Below are 17,500 nucleotides of genomic sequence, written 5' to 3' on the forward strand. Positions count from 1 at the left end.
ATGTAAGGAGTGTATCAGACTGTTTTTTTTCTCTTTAGTTATTTGGGCTCAAAGAGCCCAGAGCTTGACTCTACGTGTGTGTGTGTGTGTGTGTGTGTGTGTGTGTGTGTGTGTGTGTGTGTGTGTGTGTGTGTGTGTGATGCCCCCCCCCCCACAACCTGCTGTCATAGTGAAGTGCGCCTGTTTCCTGGTCTGAGTAAGAAACGTGTCTAGACACTGTAAAAAATGCATCTGCTTTCTGCCAGTGGGCCTTGTGCTGCGCCCGGGAAAGTAGAAAGCGCAGACCTGGAGTGAATTTCAAAGCGTGCTAGCGTGTCGTCCGTCGATACAGGGCTCTGCGGCCTGTGCCTTATTTATAACCGCCTGACTTTCATGTGTAGTCTGTTGCCTTTCTGCTGCGTGCATCTTTAATCCACTTTTGTTTTTGCACTGCATGACACACACACACACATTACACCAACACTTACAGCGTCATTAACACGCAAAATGCAGACAACACACATGCAAATAAGCATGCTGATGAAGAGGAGACAGGCACCCAACTCTCACACGGACGGACGGGTGGACACCCTCAGAGCATGCCCTATTCTGTGTTATCTGCTTTTTGTTTTCTTTTTTCGAATTGGAGAGTTGCTCTAAAACAAATGTTCTATAGCTAATTGTCATTAGCTGTCCTGAGAGACAGGATCTGAGGGGGGGGGAACTCTGGGAAGGAGAGGGAGAAGAATGGAGTGAGAGAAGGTGGGTGAGTCGTGGCAGTAAGTCAACAGTAGGAGCTGCTGTGTGCTGTGCAGCAGGGTCAATATGGGTTTGCTCATTAAAGCGCAGGTTGAGCTGCAGGGCCCCAGGACACAAGCTCTCATTTCAGAGAATGTCACTCCAATAAGGAGCCTCACATTTATTCCAGCCGTTTGCTCTTGGTCGTCTCCATGGGAGGCCAGGACATTTACTTAAAAAAGGCACTTACTCCTCATTACAGCAGACCTGCATGGCATTCAGCGACTGTGTACACACACACACACACACACACACACACACACACACACACACACACACACACCACACACCACACAACCTACCTCCTTACAAAAGGCACTAACTCACACATGGTCAACTGCAACCATCACATCAACCCACCACCACAAACACCCACACATGATCAACTTGATCCACTACTTTCGAACACACACTCACTCGTTTTTATTTCCTTGTGTGTGTGTGTGTGTGTGTCCAGGCTCAGTCACACTGAGAGGGACGTGATGATGAAGAGACAGCTCGTGGAAGACCTGCGTAACCGTCTGAAGGTTCTGCAGGACTCTGAGTGCAGCCATCGTTCTCTCACCGATGACCTCGAGAAGAAGGTCCCCTCCCCCTTCTAGAGGACCAACCCTTAGAGCTCACTGTCCTAAAATCCAGCTTGTTTATGACTTCAGGGCTAAACTGTCCCAAAAGTCTTAAACATCTTACCTTCTGTAGATCAGTAAAACCAGCTCTCCTCTGTTATGACTGTGGGACTTTTATAATGAAGTCACCATCTGGAATTAATTGATTTTTTTATTTAGTTTGTCCTCTCAACCTCTGCTGTTGACTTCCTGTTTGGTGTCAGGTGAAGAGTCTGTCAGAGGAAGCCGCTAATCGAAGGGCTTTTATCGAGTCTCTGAAGAGGAGGCTGAACGTAGCCATGGAGGAGAAGAACCGGCACGAATCTGCCAGCCAGAAGCTTAAAGAAGACCTGCAGAAGAAAGTAAAGACTGGTCATTTATTCCAGACATAACACAGTACGGATTTGGGCTCGTGTGATCAAGTGTCTTATTACATCACTGCACCTTACAGTTTCACAATGACCTTTTCCCTTTAGTTATACCTCTACATTAGTCATGGCATTTAGTGGAGCCCTTAAGGTCATACCAGTACAGACAGTGGGCTCTACCAGTGTCTCTACCAGTACAGACAGTGGGCTCTACCCGTGTGTGTGTGTGTGTGTGTGTGTGTGTGTGTGTGTGTGTGTGTGTGTGTGTCAGGACGAGAAGCTGACAGCCCTGCAGGCACGGCTGGGTGAATGTGAGAGGTCACGGGAGGACATGGAACAGGCAGCATGTGCACAGGTGCAGGCCCTCACCCAGCAGAGCTCAGACGCCCTGCAGACACTACAGGACAAACTCAGCCTGGTACAGGCCCAAGAACAGCAGCTACGCTCCCTCACACAGGTGACACACAGCACACACACACACACCCACACACACCAGTGTCATTCCTGTTCATTTAACGAGCCCACCCCTCAGATCATCACCATCAGCTCTGTGATTGGCTATTTCACGAGCCCACCCCTCAGATCATCACCATCAGCTCTGTGATTGGCTATTTAACAAGCCCACCCCTCAGATCATCACCATCAGCTCTGTGATTTGCTATTTAACGAGCCCACCCCTCAGATCATCACCATCAGCTCTGTGATTGGACATTTTTAGGCCTTTTTAAGTCACCATACAAAGGATCATATAGAAGGGAAACTTCACGCTTCCATGAAGCAGCTCCACACACGCGCTGTGAGACGCGGTCTGACCAATTGCGGTCTGACCAATGGTTACGTGTAGGGGCATGTACATGATTGGTTGAGGCGTGCAAGGAGGCGGAGCCTACAAGGAATGGTCAGTGCAATGCCAAAACATTGTATGGAGACTGCGGAAAGCAAACGTCACCATGGTGACCGTGAAAGGAAACCCAAATACCGGACATTTGAGGCAAGTCCCGACGGGCAGGTACCAAAAACAGGACATGTCCTGGGAAAAGAGGATCTGTTCCATCTCAGTAGGAGAGCCTGTCTGTCTATTCAGGCCCTGTGGGGGTGGCTCGGGGGTGGAGATTAGTGTGCACGTATTGATGAGGTGCTTTGATGAAGCCGGACTGGGTCAGGAGCAGGAGGAGGCCAGCCTGCTACGTCTAGCGCTCGGGAGTGTGGAAAACAGGGTGGATGTGGGAAGAGACGCTGAGGTCTGTGTCACTGGTTCAAGACACAACGCGTGCAGATAAGTACACTACCTTTTGATTTGTTAATTGTACCGGATTGGTCTCGTTTGCCGTCATAGTTACCAGAGCGGCTGGGCCGCATGCGCCTGTCACATGGTAAACGAGGACAAACATAAGGTGTAAGATCCTGTTTACACCAAACTAAATAAATAAGTAAATTGTCTGATGTTACAGCGCTCGCTGAAGGAAAGCAACTAGAGCAACTCTAAATGCTGAACTTGCCCAAAACCCAAAGACAATGTATTATGGGAAAAAGGCAACATTTCAGCTAAAGGCTAGTGACGGCTAGAGAGAGAATGTGTGTGTGTGTGTGTGTGTGTGTGTGTGAGAGAGTGAGTACAGTATGTTTATATAAGCTCATTATGTTTATTTGCTCATTATCGTCTGCATTAGTGATTATGGTTCTGTCCTCACCGAAGTGATGTAGGGTAGTTCACAGCTCCACACGTGTCTTCTCACGTGGTTCCATGAAACGTGCTTCATTACTCACTGCTGACTGGTAATGAGCGTCTCCGCTGGAGTGTGTGTGCGCTAAGATCGGAGCAGTCCAGCACACTGCGTAATCCCTTTCCCTCCTCTGAACCCTAATCAACACCCATTTTAACTATTTATAACAGGCACAGCATGAAACAGATAACAGAAGACCAGGGCAGTGAACAGGGCACATTTCACTATTCTATTATTGTATACCTGACATCACGCGCACATGTTCACGTTTGTGTGTGTGGATAATGAATGTGTGTGGGTGGTCTGTATAGTAACTTACTATCAAGGTCCTTTATCAGTCTCATATGATTACTTGTGTTTATGTATTCAAACACGTACACACACACTTTCCTGTTGTTCTCTCCGAAGCCTGTGCATTCCAAGGTCAGTTTTTCAAAAGGCTTAAGGGGGAATGATACAGGAGATTATTGCAGCGATCAATATGCTCGAAATGAAGCAAAGAGGACTTTTCTGTATCGACTTTCTCATGTACAGTGGCAGCTTTAAGCTTCGTCTCTGTTTTTTGCGGCCGCTAGCGTTTAGTGCTCTCCTCCGTAACCTTCCCCTCCTGCTACCCCCAGCGTTCCCTTTACGCCCTGATCTGAGATCAGTGTCCCCATGCCCAAGCCCTGATCCACTCTGTTATTAAAACATAAAGCAGACCTCAGATCAGCCGAAAAGACGGATGAATATTAACACCCTTCTGCTCCACACTAGCCTCAATTATTTACCCTCGGTACTGTGATAGAAGCCCGTGTGAACGGCAGATAAATAAATAAACGCTAGCACTTTACAGCAGCTCACTGCCGTCTCTCTCACGTGTAATTCTGCTCCAGAACGACGTGGCAGCCTTCAAACTTTTAGCACAGCAGGCGCACGGGGGCTGTGGCGTGCTGCGGCTCTCGCGCTGACCCTCTCTCTTGCCCACGTGCCACTCTGCAAATCCCCCGAGGTAGATGGCGCAGACAGGCTGGAGAGGGACCGGCTCTAACCCTGCACGTCTCCCTCTCGTCGGCAGGCTCTGGCCGTGGAGCTGGCCCGGGACGTGCGGGAGACCCGGGACCAGCTGAGGAGGAGGAGGAGGGACAGGAAGAAGGACAGAGCAGTGAGCGGCGTGTCCAAGAGGTCCATGGTGAAGGCGAAGTCCATCGCTGCGTCCATTCTCAACATGACAGAGGTTGACCTCGCCAGCATGCTGGACACAGATGAGGTTGGGAGGGGTATTGTTGTTGTAGTAGTAACACTCCACACGCTCATACAGTCTACACTCACACCCCATTCAGTGTACACTAATTCAGTCTATGCTCACACACCCCATACCGTCTGTACTAATATACACCATGCAGTCTACACTAATACACGCTCATACAGTACACTAATACAGTCTACACTCACACACCCCATACAGTCTACACTAATACACACTCATACAGTCTACACTCATACACCTCATAGAGTCTTCACTAATACACACTATGCAGTCTACACTAGTACACAACATGCAGTCTACAGTCACACACTCCATACAATCTACACTAATACACATTCATACAGTCTACACTAATGCAGTCTACTCACACACCCCATACAGTCTACACTAATACACACTCATACAGTCTACACTCATACACCTCATAGAGTCTTCACTAATACACACTATGCAGTCTACACTAGTACACAACATGCAGTCTACAGTCACACACTCCATACAATCTACACTAATACACATTCATACAGTCTACACTAATACAGTCTACACTCACACACCCCATACAGTCTACACTAATACACACTCATACAGTCTACACTCATACACCTCATAGAGTCTTCACTAATACACACTATGCAGTCTACACTAGTACACAACATGCAGTCTACAGTCACACACTCCATACAATCTACACTAATACACATTCATACAGTCTACACTAATGCAGTCTACTCACACACCCCATACAGTCTACACTAATACACACTCATACAGTCTACACTCATACACCTCATAGAGTCTTCACTAATACACACTATGCAGTCTACACTAGTACACAACATGCAGTCTACAGTCACACACTCCATACAATCTACACTAATACACATTCATACAGTCTACACTAATACAGTCTACACTCACACACCCCATACAGTCTACACTAATACACACTCATACAGTCTACACTCATACACCTCAGTCTTCACTAATACACACTATGCAGTCTACACTAGTACACAACATGCAGTCTACAGTCACACACTCCATACAATCTACACTAATACACATTCATACAGTCTACACTAATGCAGTCTACTCACACACCCCATACAGTCTACACTAATACACACTCATACAGTCTACACTCATACACCTCATAGAGTCTTCACTAATACACACTATGCAGTCTACACTAGTACACAACATGCAGTCTACAGTCACACACTCCATACAATCTACACTAATACACATTCATACAGTCTACACTAATACAGTCTACACTCACACACCCCATACAGTCTACACTAATACACACTCATACAGTCTACACTCATACACCTCATAGAGTCTTCACTAATACACACTATGCAGTCTACACTAGTACACAACATGCAGTCTACAGTCACACACTCCATACAATCTACACTAATACACATTCATACAGTCTACACTAATGCAGTCTACACTCACACACCCCATACAGTCTACACTAATACACACTCATACAGTCTACACTCATACACCTCAGAGTCTTCACTAATACACACTATGCAGTCTACACTAGTACACAACATGCAGTCTACAGTCACACACTCCATACAATCTACACTAATACACATTCATACAGTCTACACTAATGCAGTCTACTCACACACCCCATACAGTCTACACTAATACACACTCATACAGTCTACACTCATACACCTCATAGAGTCTTCACTAATACACACTATGCAGTCTACACTAGTACACAACATGCAGTCTACAGTCACACACTCCATACAATCTACACTAATACACATTCATACAGTCTACACTAATACAGTCTACACTCACACACCCCATACAGTCTACACTAATACACACTCATACAGTCTACACTCATACACCTCAGTCTTCACTAATACACACTATGCAGTCTACACTAGTACACAACATGCAGTCTACAGTCACACACTCCATACAATCTACACTAATACACATTCATACAGTCCACACTAATGCAGTCTACTCCCACACCCCATACAGTCTACACTAATACGCACTCATACAGTCTACACTCATACACCTCATAGAGTCTTCACTAATACACACTATGCAGTCTGCACTAGTACACAACATGCAGTCTACAGTCACACACTCCATACAATCTACACTAATACACATTCATACAGTCTACACTAATGCAGTCTACTCACACACCCCATGCAGTCTATGCTAATACACACCATGCAGTCTACACTTACACACCCCATGCAGTCTACGCTAATACACATCCCATGCAGTCTACGCACTCATGTAGTCTACACTAATAGTCTACACACACACCCCATACAGTCTACACTCACACACCCTATACCGTCTATAGTAATATACACCATGCAGTCTAAACTAATACCCACTCATACAGTCTACACTAATGCAGTCTACACTCACACACCCCATGCAGTCTACACTAATACACACTCATACAGTCTACACTCATACAGTCTACACTCATACCCCATTCAGTCTACACTAATTCTGTCTACGCTCACACCCCATACAGTCTCTACTAATATACATCATGCAGTCTACACTCACACACCCCATAGTCTTCACTAATACACACCATAAATTCTACAATAATACAGTCTACACTCACACACCCCATGCAGTCTACACTCACACACCCCATGTAGTCTACACTCACACACCCCATAGTCTTCACTAATACATACCATGCAATCTACGCTAATACAGTCTACACTCACACACCCCATGCAGTATACACTAATATACTCATTCATTTCTCACACCCATATGCTCCGTAGATGCGTGGAATTCTAAATCTATGTCCTCAAAAAGGTGTGTGTGTGTTGCAGGAGGAAGAGTGTGGTGAAGAAGCAGATCGAGATTGGATGGATCGAGTACGACAGATCCTTCAGCAGCAGGTGTGGCAGTCACCTCCAAACCTGTTGGTGTCCTGACCCACCTGGGATAACAGTGGACAGTCTGTAACCCAAATCCAGTCCAGGATTTTGTAACCCTTACATTTACATTTATCTGACGCTTTTGTCCAAAGTGACTTACAATTGTGACTGAGTACAACTTGAGCAATTGTGTGTTAAGGGTCTTGCTCAGGGGCCCAGCAGTGGCAACTTAGCAGTGGTGGGACTTGAACCAGCAACCTTCCAATTACAAGTCAAGTACCTGAACCACTGAGCTACCACTGCCCCATTGTAGCCCCATCACACCTGACTGGAAACCCTGTAGGACCTGAAGATTAAAGACTGTTGTTTGAACACACACACAACCCACTGTTACAGAGGAACAACACTCTTGGGTCTTATTCACCTGAGCTGCAGCTCAAATACCTTAACTAACAACATTTAAGTGTTTAGAGTTTAACAGAGCCTCCGGTGGAGGATAAGACTGTTGCGTTCTGTCTTACATCAGATCCCTCAGCATTTTGTATCAGGGACCGCAAAAGAGCACAAGAACTGTTTACTGCCTCTCATCCTGTCAGAGTGATTCTAGCCAATCACGTGCTGTTAAATCGCACATGTAGAACGAGGTAATTATCACGCTCCTCCTACTGCTGTCTGTTGTCGTTAGGTGGGAAACTGGACAGCTAACACGTTCATTTCATTGCATCACACTGTTAATGAACCCCTAGCTAAAAACGGACTGACCAGTCCTGTGCAGCCAGCGCGGACAAACAGAACAGTCTGATGTCTTCACCCAGCCTTGCTCTTTGTGTAGGAACATGAGGAATATTTTTGGGTTTAAAACAGTGTCTCTACACTGAGCTGCTGGTTTTAAACTCTAGTTTTCGACTAGTAATCAGAAGGATGCCGGTTCATGCCCCACCACTGCCAAACTGTCACTGTTGGACCCCTCAGCAAGACCCTTAATAACCCTCACTTGTTTGAACTGTGTTCAGTCATGATTGTAAGTTGTTTGCAATTAAAGCGTCAGCTAAATGTCGTAAATTGACTTACTGTTTTAACCTCATGACCTGGGGCAGGTTCATACATGTGGTGCATGTGTGTGCTTAGTTCAGTTTCATACATATGGTGCGTGTGTGTGCTTAGTTTAGTTTCTTACATGTGGTGTGTGTGTGCGTTTAGTTCAGTTTCTTACATGTGGTACGTGTGTGTGTTTAGTTCAGTTTCTTATATGTGCGGCATCTGTAGAGGTGAAAGGCTATGCAGGGCAGCCATAGCGAAGGGTGATCTGCACCAGGGGCAACTCTAGGTCTGGGGCTCTGACTCTTGGTGTGGAGCTCTGGGGTCTGGGTCTGGGTGTGCAGCTCTGGGGTCTGGGTCTGGGTCTGGGTGTGGAGCTCTAGGGTCTGGGTCTGGGTCTGGATGTGGAGCTCTGGAGCTCTGGGTCTGGGTGTGGAGCTCTGGGTCTGGGTGTGGAGCTCTGGGTCTGGGTGTGGAGCTCTGGGGATCTGGGTCTGGGTGTGGAGCTCTGGAGCTCTGGGTCTGGGTGTGGAGCTCTGGAGCTCTGGGTCTGGGTGTGGAGCTCTGGAGCTCTGGGTCTGGGTGTGGAGCTCTGGAGCTCTGGGTCTGGGTGTGGAGCTCTGGGGATCTGGTGTCTGCTTCAACCAACCCCAGTCCCTCTGTGTACTCAGGCTTTACTGAATGGCCTGTCCTGGAAATACTGTTTCTTTGACAGCAGAATTAAACAGGGTGCCTAATTGGTGTGTGTGTGTGTGTGTGTGTGTGTGTGTGTGTGTGTGTGTGTGTGTGTAAACATATGTAGTCTGGCTGATCCATGCCCTCCAGTCTGTCACCATCACACCAGTGGTTTTGACCTTTCACCTCACTGCCCAGCCTGCGGCCAATTCAAACGTTTCTGTTCATTGCCTTGGGGACCACTCCCTGTTCCTTTTTGTTGCATCCTTCTTTCTCTCTCTCTCTTCTTCAATTGCTCCTCTGCTCACTCTTTCTCTCCAGTCTTCTGTCCCTCCCTTGCTCTCTCTCTCTCTCTGTCCTCCTCCCTTCTTCACTGGGAGACCCTGAGGCAGCTTGTTAATGGTGAGTAGAGTATTGATCTGACTGGCTTGTCAATGCTGAGAGAATGAGCAAAGGTTCACCGGAGAATCTTTCCACAGGCTGCTATCGACACACACACACACACACACACACACACACACACACAGAGGACGTGTCCACCAGAGACGCTGCCCCAGCAGGCTGGTATCGATGTTTCCTCAGCCTAACTTGTGCAGTCACTCGCCAGATGACAAGCCAGAGACCAGCCTCGGTTCCCACGGGAACCCACCCTCACTGCCGCACTGACCCTCCCACTAGTTTTTCTCTCCTTTCAAGTCACTCGTCTTCTCTGTTTTTTTTCCCTCCTTCTCTCTCTCCCTCTTAATAAACTCCCAGCCCTGGGGGAGCAGGGCTCTGGTGCTAACCCGTGATGCAGGATCAAGGCAAGGTTCTTGGGAGAGGAGATTTCTGTGGGAAAGATTAGAGAGGGGAAACGGAGTGTGTCAATACTGGCTGCTAGCCTGTGTTCCCGCTAGCCCCATCACCTGCTTTGCCTTGGAACTGGAACAGTAAATGCACCAGAGAAGTGTGCATGTGTGTATGCTGTCACTGCAGCTGTGTAAAGGGACGCGCGCAGTGCTGTCACTGCTGCTGTGTAAAGGGACGCGCGCAGGGCTGTCACTGCAGCTGTGTAAAGGGACGCGCGCAGGGCTGTCACTGCAGCTGTGTAAAGGGACGCGCGCAGGGCTGTCACTGCAGCTGTGTAAAGGGACGCGCGCAGGGCTGTCACTGCAGCTGTGTAAAGGGACGCGCGCAGGGCTGTCACTGCAGCTGTGTAAAGGGACGCGCGCAGGGCTGTCACTGCTGCTGTGTAAAGGGACGCGCGCAGGGCTGTCACTGCAGCTGTGTAAAGGGACGCGCGCAGTGCTGTCGCTGCTGTGTAAAGGGACGCGCGCAGGGCTGTCACTGCAGCTGTGTAAAGGGACGCGCGCAGGGCTGTCACTGCAGCTGTGTAAAGGGACGCGCGCAGGGCTGTCACTGCAGCTGTGTAAAGGGATGCGCGCAGGGCTGTCACTGCAGCTGTGTAAAGGGACGCGCGCAGGGCTGTCACTGCAGCTGTGTAAAGGGACGCGCGCAGGGCTGTCACTGCAGCTGTGTAAAGGGACGCGCGCAGGGCTGTCACTGCAGCTGTGTAAAGGGACGCGCGCAGTGCTGTCACTGCAGCTGTGTAAAGGGACGCGCGCAGGGCTGTCACTGCTGCTGTGTAAAGGGACGCGCGCAGTGCTGTCACTGCAGCTGTGTAAAGGGACGCGCGCAGTGCTGTCACTGCAGCTGTGTAAAGGGACGCGCGCAGGGCTGTCACTGCAGCTGTGTAAAGGGACGCGCGCAGGGCTGTCACTGCTGCTGTGTAAAGGGACGCGCGCAGGGCTGTCACTGCAGCTGTGTAAAGGGACGCGCGCAGGGCTGTCACTGCAGCTGTGTAAAGGGACGCGCGCAGGGCTGTCACTGCAGCTGTGTAAAGACGCGCGCAGGGCTGTCACTGCAGCTGTGTAAAGGGACGCGCGCAGGGCTCTCACTGCAGCTGTGTAAAGGGACGCGCGCAGGGCTCTCACTGCAGCTGTGTAAAGGGACGCGCGCAGTGCTGTCACTGCAGCTGTGTAAAGACGCGCGCAGGGCTGTCACTGCAGCTGTGTAAAGGGACGCGCGCAGGGCTCTCACTGCAGCTGTGTAAAGGGACGCGCGCAGTGCTGTCACTGGTGGTGTCTCCCCTTTCTGCAGTGGCATCTCCACCATCACTCTCCCCTCACTGTCACACACCGCGACATGCTACCTAACACACCAATACACAGCATGACAGCAGAGTGTGATTGAGTGACTGAGAGAGAGAAAGAGAGAGAGAGAGAGTGTGTGTGTGTGTGTGTGTGTGTGTGTGTGTGTGTTTGTGTGTGTGTGTGTGTGTCTTCTCATTTGTTTTTGTCTCACTGTGTTCCTCTTCCTGTCTCTGTGTGTCTCTGTCTCACTGTCTTATCAGTATCTGCCCCGTCTGTCTCTTCCTCTGTGTCTCTCCCCGTCTGTATTTATGTCCCTGTCTGTCTTTGTGTCTCTGATCATCTGTCCCTGTATCTGTGTCCCTGTATGTCTGTTCCCATCTGTTTCTGCCTCACTATCTGTCTCTCTGCATGTCTGTCTCTCCCGCTGTGTGTCTGTGTGTGTTGGTCTTGGCTGAAGGTTGGTGTTGGGATCATGCTAGCGTGGAGAGGAATCCGATGACATTTGCAACTAAAACACATTTGTTATGTTCATCTGAATTTAAACGAGGCAGACTAAAGACCAGTTTAGGTGGCGCTACACAGTCAGATACGCATAGTCATGGTCTGACTCGCCGTACATTTTTAACAGATGCAAACGTACCAAAATCTGGGTCCAGGCCCCCTAATGAAGAAGCCACAGGTGACCTTGGCAGGGGAATTTCCTTGAGACGGCAGGAAGAATAACCTCAGGAGAATCTCAGACTGACAGGTTGGGCGGGGGGAGTTACCGTGCTCCTCCGGCCAACACCGGAGACATGTGGACCTGAAGATCACAGCTGAAATGACACTTGAGTTAGACAGAGCATAAAGGAACTCGCCAGTTACCAGAGCCACAATTCCAAAAGTAGGGTGCAAGGTCACATGATCCGAAATGCAGCCGTAAATCGCGTCGGTTTAGAGGGAACGGTGTCTGGAGCTTGCCGGCAAGGTTGTTCGCTGACAGCGATAGTTCTTCAGACGTGCACAGGGTTCACGGGAAGCACCAGGACACCACTAGGGTTAGGCAGGTCAGGTTGTGTGATTGGTGCTCTCTGGTTGGAGCAGATGCAGTGTATTTCTGTTAGGGCTGCACTGTATTAACAGTCAGTCGTTACTTCAACACTGGCCTTGGCAGCAGCGGTGCCACAGAAATTGACGGTGTGGCGGTAAACCAGCTCACAAGTCTCAAAATAAAGCAGCTTCCTGCTTCTGCCTCTGCTCTCTTTCTAGTGTCCAACCGCAGGGCTTCACACAGAGCTGTCACACTGTCCCGCATGTGCCGTGATGTCCCTCTCAGTCCTGCTCTAGTGAAACAAAATGGCTGTGTCCACTGGACACCATGCATGTACCGCCTTGCCTTTCGAATAGCTCTTTAGTGCCCAGCATCCCAGAAGCCCTCTGTGTCTGGTCCCAGGAATTCTGGACACCTCTGTGTCCGTGTGAGTTGATGTCTGGGCTGTTCGGTATTGCCTGGAGGTGAACATGGGGAAATGTGTGCTAGTACTATTGAACGCTGGTCTCCTCTCCTGTTGAATCCACACAATACTGATGACCTTTTCTCTCTTCTCCCAGTACCAGTGTGATGTGTGTGTGTGTGTGTGTGTGTGTGTGTGTGTGTGTGTGTGTGTGCCCAGTACCAGTGTGATGTGTGTGTGTGTGCCCAGTACCAGTGTGATGTGTGTGTGTGTGTGTGTGTGTGTGTGTGCCCAGTACCAGTGTGTGTGTGTGCCCAGTACCAGTGTGATGTGTGTGTGTGTGTGTGTGTGTGTGTGTGTGTGCCCAGTACCAGTGTGATGTGTGTGTGTGTGTGTGCCCAGTACCAGTGTGATGTGCAGACAGTGTGGCAGGGGAAGGCCCTTTAATTAAGCTTCGTTTAATGATGATAGTAATTACAGCAGCGACACTGCTGAAGGACTGGAGTGATGCCACTGTTACTGGCCCTGCCACATTACACAGGAGAGGGGAAAGAACACCCTCAGAGTACACTACCTCTGTGTGTGTGTGTGTGCGTGTGTGTGTGTGTGTGTGTGTGTGTGTGTGTGTGTGTGCGTGTGTGTGTGTGTGTGTGTGTGTGTGTGTACGCGGAAGGCATTTCTCTGCTAATTATAAACCCTCAAATGCTGAGCTATTTAACATAAGAATCTGACGAGAGAGATATCTCTGAACACTAGAGATTGAACACACGCAGAGCTCTGAACACTAGAGACTGAACACACCGAGCTCTGAACACACGCAGAGCTCTGAACGCTAGAGACCAAACACACGCAGAGCTCTGAACGCTAGAGACCGAACACACGCAGAGCTCTGAACGCTAGAGACCAAACACACGCAGAGCTCTGAACACACGCAGAGCTCTGAACACACGCAGAGCTCTGAACGCTAGAGACCGAACACACTCAGAGCTCTGAACGCTAGAGACCAAGCACACGCAGAGCTCTGAACACACGCAGAGCTCTGAACGCTAGAGACCGAACACACGCAGAGCTCTGAACACTAGAGATTGAACACACAGAGCTCTGAACACTAGAGACCGAACACACGCAGAGCTCTGAACGCTAGAGACCGAACACACGCAGAGCTCTGAATGCTAGAGACCGAATACACGCAGAGCTCTGAATGCTAGAGACCGAACACACGCAGAGCTCTGAATGCTAGAGACCAAACACACGCAGAGCTCTGAACACTAGAGACCGAACACACGCAGAGCTCTGAACACTAGAGATTGAACACACAGAGCTCTGAACACTAGAGACTGAACACACACAGAGCTATGAACACTAGAGACTGAACACTATAGACTGAACACACGCAGAGCTCTGAACACTAGAGACCGAACACACGCAGAGCTCTGAACGCTAGAGACCGAATACACGCAGAGCTCTGAACACTAGAGACCGAACACACGCAGAGCTCTGAACGCTAGAGATTGAACAGTTTTGAACACACACAGAGCTCTGAACTCTAGAGACTGAACACACGCAGAGCTCTGAACGCTAGAGACCGAACACACGCAGAGCTCTGAACGCTAGAGACCAAACACACGCAGAGCTCTGAACACACGCAGAGCTCTGAACGCTAGAGACCGAACACACGCAGAGCTCTGAACACTAGAGATTGAACACACGCAGAGCTCTGAACACTAGAGACTGAACACACAGAGCTCTGAACACTAGAGACTGAACACTAGAGACTGAACACTAGAGACTGAACACTAGAGACTGAACACCCAGAGCTCTGAACACTAGAGACTGAACACACACAGAGCTCTGAACACTAGAGACTGAACACACAGAGCTCTGAACACTAGAGACTGAACACAGAGCTCTGAACACTAGAGACTGAACACACAGAGCTCTGAACACTAGAGACTGAAAACAGAGCTCTGAACACTAGAGACTGAACACACACAGAGCTCTGAACACTAGAAAGTGAAGCGAGGCGACTCCTGTCCGCCACTTTTGCTCGTGTTCAGAACAAGGCGTTCTGAAACCCCTCCCCCTGACTGGCTGCGAGACCCACTGTTGGTTCAGCCCGATTGGGAAGCCCCTCCACAGAGCTCTGAACACTCGAGACTGAACACACAGAGCTCTGAACACTAGAGACTGAACACAGAGCTCTGAACACTAGAGGCTGAACACAGAGCTCTGAACACTAGAGACTGAAAACAGAGCTCTGAACACTAGAGACTGAACACAGAGCTCTGAACACTAGAGGCTGAACACAGAGCTCTGAACACTAGAGACTGAAAACAGAGCTCTGAACACTAGAGACTGAACACACACAGAGCTCTGAACACTAGAGACTGAACACAGAGCTCTGAACACTAGAGACTGAACACAGAGCTCTGAATGCTAGAGGCTGATCACAGAGCTCTGAACGCTAGAGGCTGAACACAGAGCTCTGAACACTAGAGACTGAAAACAGAGCTCTGAACACGAGACTGAACACACAGAGCTCTGAACACTAGAGACTGAACACAGAGAGCTCTGAACACTAGAGACTGAACACACAGAGCTCTGAACACTAGAGACTGAACACAGAGCTCTGAACACTAGAGACTGAACACAGAGCTCTGAATGCTAGAGGCTGATCACAGAGCTCTGAACGCTAGAGGCTGAACACAGAGCTCTGAACACTAGAGACTGAAAACAGAGCTCTGAACACGAGACTGAACACACAGAGCTCTGAACACTAGAGACTGAACACAGAGAGCTCTGAACACTAGAGACTGAACACACAGAGCTCTGAACACTAGAGACTGAAAACAGAGCTCTGAACACTAGAGACTGAACACACACAGAGCTCTGAACACTAGAAAGTGAAGAGAGGCGACTCCTGTCCGCCACTTTTGCTCGTGTTCAGAACAAGGCGTTCTGAAACCCCTCCCTCTGACTGGCTGCGAGACCCACTGTTGGTTCAGCCCGATTGGGAAGCCCCTCCCCCAGACTGGCTGCAGGACCTATTATTGGTGGCTCCTGAACAGGCGGAAGCAGAGGCCTTACCCATGCTTGGTGTGCTCTCTCTATGTAGGTCAAAATCTGGTACCTCAGACCTGATGATGCTATAAACACATTAAAAAGAGAGAGTAAGTTTTTTTTAATTACAAATATCTTAGGTCCCAGTTGTGCTGTTTCCTGAGTCCCCGGCGGGAGGCTTTGGGGGTAATTACAGAGTGGGAAGAGCAGCGTGGCCCTCCTGGGTGTTTACCTGAGCCTCTCCTGTGTCTGCCCAGGACACCTTCATTATCTACTAATCAGATGCAAACTTCAGTAGGTCTTGGGTGCTTTGTGTTATTGTTTGTTTATATTCCTCCTGTTTGATAACTTTGATTTCAAAACAAAAGTATGAAGTTCAAAGATCAGAAAGATTTTTAATTCTCCTGTGATCAGGGAAAGTAGTGATGAGTTTGTCTCTCTCTCTCTCTCTCCCTCTCCATCCTATGTCCACTGTGGCATGTGTGTAAAACTCACTGCCACTGTACTGTACTGGGGACAGATATTTACCCTGATGACGGCTCTTTGGCTGCTTCATGACGGCTGTTTCATGACGGCTGTTTCATGTCGGCTCTTTGGCTGCTTCATGACAGTTGCTTGGCTGTTTCATTTCGGCTATTTGGCTGCTTCATGACGGCTGTTTCATTTCGGCTGTTTGGCTGTTTCGTGACTGCTGTTTGGCTGTTTCGTGACGGCTGTTTGGTTGTTTCATGTCGGCTGTTTCGTAACGGCTGTTTGGCTGTTTCATGTCGGCTGTTTTGTGACGGCTGTTTGGCTGTTTCGTGACGGCTGTTTGGCTGTTTCATGTCGGCTGTTTGGTGTTTCGTGACGGCTGTTTCATGTCGGCTCTTTGGCTGTTTCGTGTCGGCTCTTTGGCTGTTTCGTGTTGGCTGTTTGGCTGTTTCGTGTTGGCTGTTTGGCTGTTTCATGTCGGCTGTTTGGCTGTTTCGTGATGGCTGTTTGGCTGTTTCGTGACGGCTGTTTGGCTGTTTGGCTGTTTCGTGACGGCCGTTTGCCTGTTTGGCTGAGCTTTATGACGGCTCGTAGCTGGGCTGCCATGGTGGAGCAAAGTGAGTACAGAGACTAACCCACCTTCCCCACCTCACCCTCTCTCCTACTAAATGTGCAAATCTCTCCCCTCTCTCAGGAAACCCTCTTCCAAATTGGACACTTGAATACTCTTAAGGCCCAGAACAAAAGGACCCTGATCGATCCATTCAGCAAAGGGGAGTGTGTGCATGTGTGTGTGTCTCGGTGGGGGAGGAGGCTCAGAGGCTGTAGTGGCTTTTCCCGTGGTCTTGCCCCAGGCTCTGTAATACCAGTGTCACTTAATTGGCCCATGAAACACCTTTACATTGTTCAGGGTCTTTCCTGCTCTCTCATCAGACCCGGCGAGTCGATGGCGGATCAGCTGCTGAGTGGGTTAACGACAGTGCAGGCCAGCAGAGGGCCCTGTTGAACAGAGTGGCGCTCTGAGACTTGCCCTGTGGGGCGGGGTTACCTGCTAAA

The 17,500-nt window shown here is 49.2% G+C and overlaps 1 protein-coding gene across 1 annotated transcript in view; it reads left to right on the forward strand.

Annotated features, from left to right (window-relative positions):
* The window catches only part of cntln (centlein, centrosomal protein), a 93,640-nt gene that overhangs the window by 71,925 nt on the left and 4,215 nt on the right, over positions 1-17,500 (forward strand). The window contains exons 22-26 of the mRNA XM_035531883.1: positions 1,235-1,361; positions 1,607-1,744; positions 2,022-2,207; positions 4,532-4,723; positions 7,588-7,656. Of these exons, the coding sequence (XP_035387776.1) occupies positions 1,235-1,361; positions 1,607-1,744; positions 2,022-2,207; positions 4,532-4,723; positions 7,588-7,656 (712 nt within the window). The remainder of the gene's footprint in view (positions 1-1,234; positions 1,362-1,606; positions 1,745-2,021; positions 2,208-4,531; positions 4,724-7,587; positions 7,657-17,500) is intronic.

Source organism: Electrophorus electricus, chromosome 11 (genome assembly GCF_013358815.1).
Source record: "Electrophorus electricus isolate fEleEle1 chromosome 11, fEleEle1.pri, whole genome shotgun sequence".
Classification (NCBI taxonomy): Eukaryota; Metazoa; Chordata; class Actinopteri; order Gymnotiformes; family Gymnotidae; genus Electrophorus; species Electrophorus electricus.